Source organism: Drosophila navojoa, chromosome 3 (genome assembly GCF_054131105.1).
Source record: "Drosophila navojoa isolate 15081-1374.11 chromosome 3, UAZ_NAV_1.0, whole genome shotgun sequence".
Classification (NCBI taxonomy): domain Eukaryota; kingdom Metazoa; phylum Arthropoda; class Insecta; order Diptera; family Drosophilidae; genus Drosophila; species Drosophila navojoa.
Window position 1 is genome coordinate 16,375,435 of NC_142891.1, and position 14,603 is coordinate 16,390,037.

Below are 14,603 nucleotides of genomic sequence, written 5' to 3' on the forward strand. Positions count from 1 at the left end.
TTTAGACAGGCACGCTTCGAGCATCGTAGACCAGACATAAACAATGCCGTAATGACCCACTCAGCAAGCAACCGCACAGCAACAGCAATAGTAACAGCCAGCACATGATAGAAAGATGGCATCATAACTTAAACATAAACGTCACCATTAAAAAATTGGCAACAATGCCCAAAAGTGGCATCAAGTGGGCGCAGGTAAACACAGGTAACTCAAGTAGCTAACACACTGCACCAGTGACTGCGACGCCGAAACGAACCCATATTCAATAGAAGCACGCTCAGTCGCGACGCTTTAAGAGAGACACACAGCAGCCAAATGCGGACAAGTTAAGAGTCGACTCGAAGAGACAGAGAAACCAGCCACAGCTTCAGCCACAGCTTCAGCTTCAGTTTCAGCTACAGCTGCGACTAAGCCGGGCTTCAGTCGAACGAGCGAAGCGAAAACGAAATCAAACTGAAACCGAAAGTCAAACGCAGCTGAGCTCGAACGGGCGCCAACGGCGATCGTCTCTTAACGGCGAAGCAGAAGAAGACAGAATCACAAATATCAAAGAGATATCACTGCTGCAGTCGCTGTCTGCGTCGGCGTCGCTGCTCGCTGTTCACTGCTGGCGTCGGCTGCGCATGCTCAGTTTTTGGCGTCTTCAAGCGTTTGGCCCAACTGGCAAAGGTTTCAGTCGTAATTTTGGCAGCCGAACGTGCGGAGCTTTTCGTCCAAGAGACGCGCGTGCCGATTCACCACCGCAACAACAACAAAAACAAGTCTAATTACAACAAGTGCGTAGTGTGAGTTATTAAAATGATGAAAAAGCAAAGCAAGTCCATCTGTAAATCAGCTGCAGAAATGAATGCACAATTATTTTTGAAGTGTAAATAAAACGTGCGAATATCGAAAAGTGCAGAACGTCCAGATACAAATGTATCTTCAAGTGCGTTGCATGTGTATCTCGTAATTGGCATCTGTTTGGCAAGGCAAACAAACTTGGCGCACTCAACTCAGTTTTTAGTTTTTATGCAAATCTGAACTTTTGCAATTATCGCACAACAAATTGCGGCTGCAATCGACGAAAAAAAAAAAACTAAATAATTATAATAACTACTTGTAAATATTTGAAGTTGGCGCATTTAATTAAAACAAAATTTGCAATCAAATTTGATTAACATATAACATGGCAACAAACATGAGTAAAACCAACACAAGCAACAACAACAACAGCAGCTAGTGAGTACTCAAATTGTTGAGCACTCATTCAACAGCAGAAACCGCAGATGAATCAAGACCCCAAAATAGAAAAACTAAAGTAAAACCGTGGAAAAGCGTCAAGTGTGAGGTTCTCGTGTGATCTACGATCATTATTGCTTATGAGCACTCGATGCATGCAGCGAACAGGTCTCTGCAAGTCTGGTAGCTGCATTAATTACAAATCTATTTAAATGAGTCTGACAGCCCAGGCGCAGGTGAGCAGCACCAGCAACAGGTGTTAAAGATGATCACTTTAAGTGATGTCGCAATTTTTATCGCAATGGATTAAATATTTAAATGATAATCAGATATGATGGCTGAGTAAGAAACTTAGACAAGTTGTTTATAATGGGAGCTGGCTCGAGTTGATCAATCGAATGGCCAGCAAAAGTGACTTTGAATAAGAATCTTGAACAGATATAAATGCCAAATTAAATGCGAATTTAAAAAAATAATAATAATAAAAATTATTACGCAAGATTCTATGTATTGTTTATATAATTTATCCATATAAATGTTGACCTTTTTAAAGTGTGGAAATTCCCTAATTAATATTGAATACATTTTGGCAAACTCATACATAGTGAAACTGCAAAAAATTATATAAGTATTTCATATAAAGAACAACTTTTTTGCTGATCATTATGGACCAATTCAATTCTAGTTAATGATATAAGAAACAGAAATAGATATGCAGGCATTCATATATAATTATTGGGTTAATATCAGATAATTGAAGCTTGTTTTCATTTGAAAAGAATTTCATAATGAAGTGTTGAGCGCAAAAAATTATTATAATTATATTGAGAAGTTTTAGGCAAATATCAATTCTGAATAGTTTGAAAGGCATTTTGTTTACTTTGAGTACTAATTTATTAAGGAAAATAAAAACAAATTTAATTAAGAACTAAATTTGTATTTTATTAATATTTATTTTTCTCTATAAGCATTATGGGTGTATAATAATAATAAATACATATACCAAATTTTGATATAAACAATTTTTTTTAAATTTTCGCATATATTCTGTGACAAATTACCTGCATTCCATTTAGGATTGAGTTTAGCGTTTTTATATGCCATAATCTATAAAATAATCTGCATTTATATCATATCAAAGAATTTACCGGTGAATTTGATTTAGTTGATCCGCCAAATAAAATCAAACTGAAGCTACACATTTATATCGAAATCTGCTCTACATTTTTTTACATTCTCAATTACCAGCTTCTACAGTATATTAAGTATATAGTACATAATTTCTGAAATTAGGCAATACATTTGCGCAATAAGCAGGAATTAATTGCTTTTAAATTAATGAATTCATAATTTTTAAAATTTGTTATACCCTAAAACAAGCTCTAAAATAAATTTAAGCCTTTTGCTTCCATGAGCTAATTGGAATTCAATGAATTGTTGTTCCCAAGTGCTTTCTATAAATACTATAACAAAATAATTGAATATGTAAATTGAGCTTAGCTTTTGGCATGAGTCAACGAACCGTATAAGCTGATAAATTATTGTAGTACTTTCGGCTTACGGTGACTGCATTTGGTTCTACTTTATTTTATTTATGTTGTTTTTTTCGCTCTTTTTAATTTGCAGGAATTTAAGTACCATTTGACAGTTGATTCAACGCACTGCTCTGCTTATATGAAGGTTTTTGATAGATTATGGCATGGGCATTGCTCATTTGATTGCTAGCAATGCAGTTCACCTCGTAGTCAGTCACTTTTCATATAGTTCACGACAATGATCGATCACACTGCACGTTCTCTTGGCAATTATAAGGCTGCCTGCATTGTGGGTCACTTTCCTCACCCCCAAGTGCAACATCCTTGGCATACTCTATCAATTATCGATTATTCAGTGCCATGACGCATCGCAAATGCAGTTGCACAGTTACTGTGAAGAGATATAGACAACTAGCAAATTACTTTACAAAATTGTAACATGCACAAATATAAGCATATATAGAGTCGCTCGACTGCCATAATCCGCAGAGCAAGGTACACAACCACACCGACACCAAAAACCACATCCACCCGCAGCTGGCCTCCGTTTGTCTCTCACCATCTTGCGCTCCCTCGGCCACTCTCACTGTTGGCCTGGTCGCTACCCCGTTGATGGCTCGTCGATGTGTTGGCCAACTGTGGCTAGCTGCTGGTTCACCTCGCACATCTTGGCCAGCCAGCCAGACAGTCAGCCAACGAGCGAGAGATACTTGGATGCTTAGACGACGTTAGGTGCTGCTGCTGCTGCGGCTGCTACAATGCCGTGTAAAACCAAATAAAATCAAAAAGCATACAAAATGCATTTTACAAAATAAAGAAAAATAACTTTGAACTGCAGTTGCAGTTGCATAGTCTCGACCACAGCATCTGTTTTGTCTAGTGCTTTGCTTCTGGCGCAGATTAAAGCCACAAAATGACTTAACTTATAAGCAGCTCAATGCCTGCCTGGCATTTGCAGTTGCAGTTGTAGTCGCTCTTGTTGTTGTTGTTGTTGTTGTTGCTGCTGATGCCGCAACAAGTTCGTGTAATCAATGCAATTTAGTCGCTAGCCATGTCAGGAATGTGGTGCATAGGTCGACTGCCAGTTAGCCACCATACGAAAACACGTCTCGTCCGACTCTCAGCCGCTGAGTGTGACGTGTGAATAGAGATTGCCAGAATAGAGGTTTTGCAATAGATCGAGCATAGATTGAAGATAGCACCGGCCAGGTAGCCAGTCGAGCTGGGGTGCCCACATTGTGGCGCATTCAGGCGTAAATTCATTGCTCAAAGGTGTTCTAATGGTTGCCCAAATGAGCCCCCGATGGCCCATTGTACAATCCGTGCATATACACCAAATACATCAGCTGCTCAGATATTACAATACCGATATTGCCAGAGTGCTATTAAGCCCAGCTACAGTTACTAACTAGCGGTGAGAGGCGCTAAACAAGTTACGTTTGCCAATAGTCAAGAATTTATAGACAGCCTAGAGAAACTTGTTTCACGCGTTTGATCAATTCAATAGAATCGAGGGGCAGACAAATTATATGTTATATTGTTTATATTTTGTTAATTTTAGTTTGCCAATGTTGCCATTCCATCATCTTCTTACCAGCTGAGCGGTTTTATATGCATGTACATATAAAGCAAAGCACATTTCAAATGTATTTTATATATGTATACAAGATGTGTTATTTAACAGGTATAAATAGCTTCTGTGTTAATATTTAAAATAAAAAGACTCACTTTTTAAATGGTTTTCACAGGCCTATTATTCAATAAATAGTCCGATTTCCTTTTGGATATCTCTTTATAGCTTTTTATAAACCCATTGAAAATGGGAAATCAGGGTAGAATAGTTTCTTGGAATTGACAATCAAATTTTTCATGAAGAAGCTTTACTATTTTTATGTATTTTTTTTTTTAATAGCAACATATTTATTTATTTGTTTTTTTTTATTTTTTTTTATTTCAATAAATTTTTTCAAGCGCGAAGTACAAATATTGATATGTATTTCTGTACGTATAACTTCGTCTTATTTATTTTCTGCTTAAGCTGATTAAGCTTAATGAATTCTTCTTAAATTTTATATTTTCACGATATATATTATATATTTATTCATTAATAAATAAATGGCTGTTACAAAAATATAGTGAATTTATATTTTGCAGCAAATTTGAATAATGTTTTATACATTAGTCAAGCAATCGAAAACACACAAAACATTTTATTTTTATTTGTATTTATTTATTAATTTTTTTTGAGTGTTCCAATAAATTGTGCCCACAAAACATATTATTTTTATTTGTATTTATCTATTTTTTTTTTTTTTTTGAGTGTTCCAATAAATTGTGCCCACTGTGTAGTTTTCTATACTTCCAGCCTAATTGCATTCTTCTCTTAATAGCATTATTTTATCCATTTTCTTAAAAAAAAAATACAAATATATTTTCAAAAAATTGCGAAATTAAGAAATTAAATATAATAAAATACCCATCATTATATGATCCACTTAAGCAGCAGCATTTAGTTTTGTAATTTCTGTAATTTTTACATCAGAGCACATTTCCCAGATGACTTAACTCGGCTGGGCCGCAAAGTTTTTCCCTGATCACGCGCATCATGCATTAGTTAAGAGCTGGCCTGTGTGGCAATTGCGGAACCCATTTGGCCGACTATTAACGGCTTTATAGTTCGAAATGATGCTGAGGTACACTGAAGTATACTAAAGCACACGTAATTGCACTCGATGGGCAACACACACACACACCCATTTGTGCCTCAAGGCGAGACCCTAAGGCAAGGTTCTTCAGAGCGCTTAGCCAGCGCTGTCGATTGCTGCTATGACCTTTTGCATTTTGGCTAACAACAGCTGTTTTCCCGCCACACAACTGACCTTAGCCGATCTTCAAGCTAAACAAAAAATTAAAAAGCTGCAAGCGATGCTATTAATAACTGCCCAACGAATTTTGCACAGTGCATTAAGAGGGCAACCAGAGCGAGAGAGGGGGCGGAGGCGCAGAGCGCCAAAGATTGGCTGAGTGGAACAGACTGAGCCAAGATTCGAGAGCTCTGCTGCAGCTCATTAAGCGACCAACGAACGGGCAACAGCTGTTGATGTGGCTGTTCACTCTGTGCTGTTCGCTGCTCGCTGTTCAATGTTCGCTTTTCGTTGTTGTTCGTTGTGCCCCAACTGAAGTTGCAGCTAGTTGGGAACACTTGAGCCGCACTTTGCAACGCCAGGGCAGACAGGCAACCAGCCAAGACGCGACTCTAAATGAAAACAAAAGTGAAAAGGTCAGCACCCAGGCAGGGAGTCGCAGCTCAAGAAGTGCCAGACGCAAAGCGAAGCTCTGCAGCTGAAGCGCCAACACTCAGCCAAGTGTAGCCGCTGAGCTCAAACGATTTGGCAGCTATACACTTGCCGAAAGTAGCTTAGCTTTCTTAGCCATCTCAAATATAAATCGTTCTTCGCGTATGTAAATTTATGCCATAAAACTGAAGAAGCTAAATAAGAATAAATAAATAATTGCAAAATTTATAATAATAAAATCTAAATAGAACCTCAAGAAATCGATACTCATATTTTCGATAAATATATATCATATTTTATATGTATTTTATAATGTTAGCACAAAATTTCATTCATTTATTTAATATATTAACACCTCGTAACAATATTGTCTTCTCGTAAACTTTATACGGGTATATTTCTGACCACAACAAAAAAGTTAAATATAAGAATCACAAAAAAAAAAAAATAATAACAATTCACAATCACAAATTTATTTTATATTATTCTCTTACGTTTATCTATGTCGAAAAGAAATAAATGAGAACTTTTAGTTATATATATTCAAATAAATGCTGCATATATTCCACCAACAAATGAATGAATGAATAATGAATGCTTTAACAAGTATTTTAAATTTTCATAATTCAAATCTCCGATTTTTTTTTTTTTTAAATGAATAAAATTCGTATTGAAATTGTGAATATACTATTTTAAATATTATTAAATCCTTATCCAACGAATAAAATTATAACCTATTATTAATAGGGACCCAGATTTTTCTGAGCGTATCATAAAATATGTTTTATTTATATACACATATAATTTTTGTCAGTTTCTTCATTACAAAAACTTCGTTTTTCTCAGAATTCTATTTTGATAGAATAGCAACAAAACAACTGGCAAGATAGTTTAAAATGTGCTAAGAAGTATAAGAGTTCTGCTTTTGCCTTTCTCCCCAACTACTGCTTAATGTATAAACATAATGGATTCCTGAGAATTCTTAGCTCATCTTTAATTGATGGTATAACAACTGCTGAGCTGAACTTCTGATTATTTTTAGTATTTAATGCAGCACTTAATAATCTGAGCTCAACACAACTCATAGCATTACATTATGGTATATATAGTATTATTATTATTTCACCCATTTCATTAAAAAGGAAATAAAAACTGTTATTTAAATTCCCCCATTGGCTATTGTCTACATACAGTTTTCATTTGAATAACTTTTATGGCCAAGCTCAGACTTCTTAAATAACATTTCATTTTACTTTCCTTTAATGTTTCTTTGGGATGAATTATATACCCCATTTTCTAATGTTAGTGTATAGGATTTTTTTATGGGCCTTCATTTTTTGTTGCTGCCCGTTATTGCCCGTTTCTGTTAGCAGTTTTCCGGCCAACAAGTTGCGCATGCGCCAGTGTTGGCCCAAAGGCAGGCAAAGCATTTGCAGCCAGTTGCTGGCTCTGATGCTGGCTCTCGACTTGACTTGGCTCGGGGTTGCCCAATGTGCGAGTACTTGTTCAAGCCATTCGCATTTTAATCTTTCTAAACTATTGGGCAATAGTTTTGGTTCATCGGGGGGCCCAGGCCAATATGCGATTATCTGCAGCAGTTGCAAATGGGAAACTGAAATACAAAAATTGCAGCAATTTGAAGAAGCTAAACGTGGCTTTGCGGTCATTAATAGTGACATTTGTTGTTGTTGTTGTTGTTGCTGCTTTGTTGCTTTAATTGACTGGGAAATTGGGCAAATGAAAAACGCGCGTAATTGAAGAAGCAGCCTCGAGTCGACAGCGACTCGAGTGACAACTTTCAAATGGAAATGAATTATTGGCAGCACTTTCATTTTATGGTACATTTGCAATTCGATTTCCTTTCCCAAAAACCATTCACAGAAGCCGCACCAATCGCATCCGAATCAAACAACATCAGCATCAGCATCCAGCATCAACTCTGTGAGCCCTGCTTCAATTGGATTTGGATCCCTTTGGCTGCCGATTCCTTGTGATCGCACTGACATTAGCAAATGGCACAAGAGCCGCGGCGACGTCTGCTCTGAGAGACGATTGCAATTACCCCAGCCACAGAGTCGGCAATTGCTTATGTAATTTTCGCTGACTGCAATTGACATTTGGAGCTGAACAAAAGGTGAATCGCGCCAGCTGCCACAGCATGGACGGACACAAGCCACTTCAAGATGCCGCGGGCAGGGCTAATGAGGCAGCAGCAGCAGCATCAGCAGCAGGCAGTGTCAATGGGTCGGCAGCTCTGCGTCGCCAGCCGACGAAATATCCACATGGTCTGAACATAACGGTGCAGACAGTCGATGACGAGAAGGCCGATGACTACTCGCGAGCCTCCACACTAAGAAGCAGCAGCAGCAGCAGCGACATCGAATCCTGCTGGACCGACACCCAGAAATATCGCATTGGCATGGTTGGCAGTCCCGAGACGCTGGCCGAGCTCCAGGTGCGTCGCTACAAATACCCGTTGACGGCGAACTATTATCTGAACCGCGCTGGACCCGGCGCTGGCCAGCAGCAGGAGAAGCCCACGCCACTGATGCTGCTGGGCTATGCGAAGCGCGCCTGCCGCTGGAAATATCTGCGCTGGCCCATCATCTTCGTGGCCAGCGTGCTGCTCTTCTTCGGACTGATCACCTACTGCCTCTGGCTGCACGACGTCAGCGTGGCTCGCGCACGTTTCCTACAGCGTCGCTACGAGATGGCCTCGTCCAGCTCAACCACCGAATGGGACGGCCTGCTCGACGACGAAAACATGGAGGTGCTAACAACGACTACGGAGAATGTAAATACCATGCAAGAGTCGACGCGGCTCAGAGCGGTCGAAATACACAGGGAACACACGACGGCCATGTCTGTGACGGAGGCGGACACTCCGGACGGCGATGATGACTATGACGATGTGCTGCTACCGGCTGACAGTATTCGCTTCACCTCCGGCCACCAGAATAGCTTCGGAGTGCCCATCGAACAGGATAAGCGAATGCTGCAACTGCTGAAAGAGGTAAGCAGGATTTTATATTTAGGCTAGGTTGAACTTAGAATTCAATTATCATATAATAGCTGGGAGGTTGGAAACTCCTTCTTTATAGCGTCTTTCACAAGCTAGACTCTATATTTTATTCAGCCAAAATATATATTTCCACATTAAAAAGTACAATGAACTCTTACTATAGCGAGCTTTGCTTGAAAGTGGCGCCAACTTCTCTATATAGAAAAGAAAATATCGAAATTGAGAGACAAACTCGATTTTATGGGCCATAAACCTAAATTCTAGTAGCTTTGTTAAAATGGGCAATGCTTTAGCCCCCTTAATCAATTCCTAAGAAACAAATGACTTAACAAAAGACAGAATACATGACGATAAAAGGCTACCTCTCTATGAGCTTCTCATTACAATACAAACAAATAAGAAAGCAAATTATTTTTATCGACTTTGTTATTTGTTTAGAGTAAAATGCATTGGACATTATAAATAACTGCATCTGTCAGTGCAATAAAAGAGAAAATAAACGAAATCCCCTTTGTCTCATTTTTTGTTTATTTACTTAAAATGAAATTAGCTAGATGATAGCATGCCTAAATAGAAATTATATTATTTAGTCTGAATAAGAGCTGATAATTATTTCGATAATATTACCAATTCGATTGAAGTATTTTATTGGGAGAAAGACCTCCATTCACCTCAGCTTACATCCAACCAGTTTGTCAGGGATATTATTAAGTATATAAGGTAGAAAGTGTTCATGGAAAACTAAAAAATAAATATAAGGAAGTCTTAAATGTAATATATATATATATGCATTTAATTAAAATAAAAAATATACAAAGTAAAAGAAAAAAAAAAACAAAGAAAAATATATAGTAAGGAATTAGTAATAAAGGAAGAGAAATAAAAAGAAAATAGTGGATTGGGAGATCACTACACAAAGGATATTCATTTGCTCACATCAGAGCACTTTGATTGATTTCCTCGAGAGAATCTATTCCCATTGACTATTTGCTCTACTGCCTCTCATCCACTTTCACTCTGTCTTCCCTCCATCCCCTGCTGTAGCTACTGCCGAAGCCGCACTCCACGCCCCCCGCCAATGTGCATCTGTTGACACGCGTGTCGCCAACGCTGCCGCCGCCCTCGGGGGTCAGCGGCAGGCCGACTGAGGCGATGACCACGACACCGTCGAGCAGCATCGGCAGCGGCTGCATTTCGACGGCGCTGCCCATGTGTCGCGGCATCCTGGACTATGATCTGACCTACAACAATGGCAACGGAGCACCCCGCGACGCTGCCTCCATGGCGGCCTACGAGCAGCTCATCGGCGCCAACTGTTCGGCCCGAGCCGTTGAGTTTGTGTGCGCTGCTCTGGAGCCGGAGTGCCGACCCCTGCACATTGGCCAGCTGCCGCCGTGCCGGCGCATTTGCAAAGGTAACTCAGAGGGAGTCCGGTTGGTGTGGGCTCATTAATCAGCTGCGCTGTTTCGCTTTAGCCATACTGGAGGCCTGTTCCATTGCGATAGCCAACTCGGACCAGCTGAGCGAGCTGTTCGACTGCAGCCAGTACCCGGATGCGCACGAGACGCACAAGTGCGAGGACCCAACGCGCAGGCGCGACTTTTGCTACAGCAACGAGTTCCAGTGCCACGACGGCAGCTGCATTCCCCAGCAGTGGCAGTGCGACAATATCAAGGACTGCGCGGGCGGCGAGGACGAGGACGAGCAGTGCCTGGTGTGCGAGCACGAGGAGTTCCGATGTCGTTCCAATGAGAAGTGCATAGCTGAGAGCCTGCGCTGCGATCTCAATTACGATTGCTTCGATGCCAGCGACGAGGAGGACTGCGACGATTACGGCTCCGGCGATGCGGCGCCCTTCGATGAGGCTGAGCTGAATGCCTTTCCGCGCATTTTCTCCTACGCCAGTTTCCTCTCGCCCAACGAGACGAACGAAAAGCTCTACACCTACATCACGGCCACCACGGACGAGGAGGCGGGCACCGAGACCAAGTTCCAGGTGCATCAGGTGGCAGCGCCTGCCCAGGCAGCGAATGCCAGCGCCGAGGAAGCAGCGGGCGGACCTAAGGGCTTTGGTAAGCTTTACATATTCTGAGATCTCTCCACGCACATACACATTCAGCTCATACCATGAAAACTTTAGTGAACTTTCGGGACAGCAAGGAGATCATGATGACCAGCGACTCGGAGAACAAGTTCAAGTATTCCGCGCAGCGCTCCAATCGCACCAGCAACAAATTCAGCATCTCCACGGCCACAGCGCCGACGCGCAGTGCCAGCGCGATTCCGCCGTCGACGCTGGCGCAGCAGCGCGAACGGGAGCGCATCACGATCAGCAGCAGTAGCAGCAGCAGCAGCAGCAGCAGCACGAGCAGCAGCACGTCAACTACAGTGGCCACGCCCACCAGAGTGCCTGGACGCTGTTTGCCGCACGAGCTGCGCTGTGTGAGTGGCAAGTGCATAACTGTAAATCAACTGTGCGATAAGGTAGGTCAGCCAAGGGAAACCTAAGAGTCAGCACCAACTATCTCTCTCTCTCTCTCTCGCGTCTTACAGCAAATAGACTGTCCCGATGCGGCTGATGAGATCATGTGCGTCTATCGTGAAAGGCCCAGTGTGCGTGCTGTATCCACCACAACAACAACAACAACAGCAAAGACAACACCCACAACAATAACAACAACAGCAGCATTAACAACAACAACAACGCCAGCAATGACCACAACGAGACGTTCGGTGCGAACCAGTCCCAATCGAAGTCGAAAGCCCAAGTCCTAAGCAGTTGAACTATAGCCGCTGTACATTAAATGCAATTTGATACATCTATTATTATTATTTATATATTACTCTCTTATCTTTCAAACGCGCGCTCGCTATATGTATGATATATATAATAATTGATAATTGGCTAGATCTTAAGTTGTTGTAGATTGTTTGACTATTTTTATGTATCAACTGCCAGGTGAATGTCTGGTATGTTTGTCTCTTTTAGCAATAATAAAGTTAAGATTGTAGATAATCCAATAATCAAAGTGTGGTCAGTGAAAAGGGCAGCACGCTTGATTGTCTAATGCATTATCTTTTGGCTATGCAAACGACAACCTTGCCAGGAGCATAAAACACTTCCATTGTCTGTGCATTGAGACCTCGAGGGTCTTTCTCTCCCTTTATGCTCACGGTACAATACCTTTTTAAACCCAAAAGACAATTAAACTCGGGACATTATTACAATTTCACGGCGACCTTCAAGCTGAGGTGCTTGTCCATGTCAGCCCACGCATAGAAAGTCATTTGGAAACATTCAATTAACGTGCCCATTGTCATCGATAGAGGAACGCGAGCGAAGGCGGGGGCGGGGTGGGGCCGACGGCTAGTCCATTCATTATCTATGTGCGAAGTGCATTAAAGACGCAGACAGACAGCTGACATTCACCCACTCAAGCAATGCGACTGGATATGTAACATAATATCGCCCCACTCAGGCTGCGGACTGCAACACGGAAGACAACGTGACAACGGGCGAACATCGAGGCTTTCGGGCCAGAAAGCACTTGTCAAATGAGTGCGGCTGGCACATCTACAAGCCACAAGCAGATTAAATTCCAGTTCAGACATAAATGGCGAAACCTATGGCAATTTGGAGATGGAACTCGAATTTTCGAGCTGAGTGGGAGAGTGATATACGAAGGAGCTGAAGTTGCGGTATTTTTATAACTTCTGCTAGAAATGAGTAGATGGATATTGTATAGTATATAAAGATGTTTTTATTTCTACTATTAAAAAAAAAATAGAAATTTCAATATATATAAAGAAGCTTATATAAATATAAGTTTAAATATTTTTAAAAATAAAATAAAATAGTTGAAATTTTTCTTAAGGAAACATAAATAAAACACATATATCAAAATTTCTACACTATAAATAAATATTGGCACCTGGGTAGAAAAATTTAAAATAAATTTCTATATTTTCATATAAATTTCATTTTCCTTTTCATTTTGCTAAAATATTTATATAAATTTCTACTATAAATTCCAATAAATAAATTTTTTACTCTTCTGCTCATCAATGTTGGCGGCAAGCTTACTAAAAATGTCTATGGAATGACTAAATGATAAATTTGAATAACTTGAAGTGATCAGTGTCAATTATTGTAAAAAGCGGAAACCGGAATATTAAATAAAACAAGCTGCTTTTATTTTTCAAAAATCATCTAACAAACATGTCAAATTAACCTCGAAAATTACTTAAAATAATCTTCATTTTTAGGTTTATGGGTAGCATAAAAATCTTAATAGTTCTCCGATATTTTATGGCAAAAAATCTATTGAAAAGAAGCTAAACACAATCATGCTCGCGTAGATATTGAGCTCACAGCTTAACAGCTATACTTTTTATTATCATATAAATTATTTATTATCTTTATAAATTTTGACTGCTATTGAAGTGATAAAGTGCACTAGGTAATTTTGTATACCCTTATTTTAAGGTACATGTTCTACTGTTGAAATTAACTCCAGACTATTCCAATTGTCTTTATGCACACAAGACATAGAATCGAATAAAGACTTAAGAACAATTTCCTCAACTTTCAGTTCTCTAAATTCGTCAAACATCTCTCCATGCGAATATACTCTTTTGACTTCTCAGGCGAGTATTAACACGACACGCGCTCATCTCTAACAAGCAGGCAGTCTGAAGCTGTGTGTTGGTCGTGCTTTGGTGTTGATGCGGCTGAGCACTCAGTTAATGTGACATGCGACTCAGAAGGGAACACAAATCTGCAATCGCTGGCGATTGTCTGTTTGGAAAGATGCAGAGCAGTTTTTTTTTCCTCTTTTTTGGCACAGGCGCAGCCCCTGGTAACCCGAGCCGTTGCCCAGAACCGGAGCTCGCACCCGACTGCTACCACAGAAGTTAAATGCATTTTGATTTCACCCCCGAGCAAAAAGAATAGAGGCAAAAAATCAGATGAAACGACCTTTTTTGTGTATATGTGTGTGTGAGTATTTGTGTAAGTGTGGGTGTTGGGTTGCCCTCTGATTGATTGCCATCAAAAAACGAGAAAAAAAAATCCGCTTTTGGCATAACGGCAAATGCGATTTGATTGCCGTTGTGTGTTTGGGCCCTGCACAATGACAATAACTATTAATATATGTTTTCGACAATCCCTAATCCGGCGAAACAACTTTTATGCGCAATTGCATCATCGGTTTCAGCCCCGACTTCCAGAAAATTGCAACGCGAAATGGGATAAAAAATGAAAGTTTTTCCTTTTTTTTTTTTGCCGTTTTTGTAATTTTGGGTTATCGTTCCGGCATTTGATACGTCTGTTTCGCCGTCCATTTTTGACAGCTGTCGCTCGTCTGCATTTTCACCTTAATTAAGTGATATTAATCGTTCTGAGAGAGCAAAAAAAAATCCCGAATTTGAAACCTAACAACAATTTTTCAACACTCTCTGCAAAAAGGGAGCGCTAACATATTAGCGGGTGGGCGGTGGGCGGTGGGCGTTGACCTTAATCCGTTAGCT

At 40.3% G+C, this 14,603-nt stretch overlaps 1 protein-coding gene across 2 annotated transcripts; it reads left to right on the forward strand.

The window, feature by feature from the left end:
* The first annotated feature begins 363 nt into the window (after positions 1-363).
* On the forward strand, positions 364-12,261 carry LOC108658415 (uncharacterized). Of its 2 annotated transcripts, none has more exons than XM_030385073.2 (6): positions 364-785; positions 7,934-9,065; positions 10,119-10,488; positions 10,550-11,146; positions 11,215-11,558; positions 11,628-12,261. In XM_030385073.2, the coding sequence occupies exons 2-6, from the start codon at positions 8,211-8,213 to the stop codon at positions 11,847-11,849; spliced, it is 2,388 nt and encodes a 795-aa protein (XP_030240933.1). In that variant the 5' UTR covers positions 364-785; positions 7,934-8,210; the 3' UTR covers positions 11,850-12,261. The 2 variants fall into 2 exon arrangements, with proteins under 2 accessions (XP_030240933.1, XP_030240934.1); XM_030385074.2 differs by having other exon boundaries at positions 364-776.
* The last annotated feature ends 2,342 nt before the right edge of the window (positions 12,262-14,603 follow it).

Excerpts from the sequence above, each read along its gene's own strand:
- LOC108658415 (XM_030385073.2), top strand. The coding sequence starts at position 8,211 with ATGGACGGACACAAGCCACTTCAAGATGCCGCGGGCAGGGCTAATGAG. Across the intron at positions 10,489-10,549 it reads GTGCCGGCGCATTTGCAAAG|CCATACTGGAGGCCTGTTCC; the intron begins GTAACTCAGAGG and ends GTTTCGCTTTAG. Across the intron at positions 11,147-11,214 it reads GGGCGGACCTAAGGGCTTTG|TGAACTTTCGGGACAGCAAG; the intron begins GTAAGCTTTACA and ends TGAAAACTTTAG.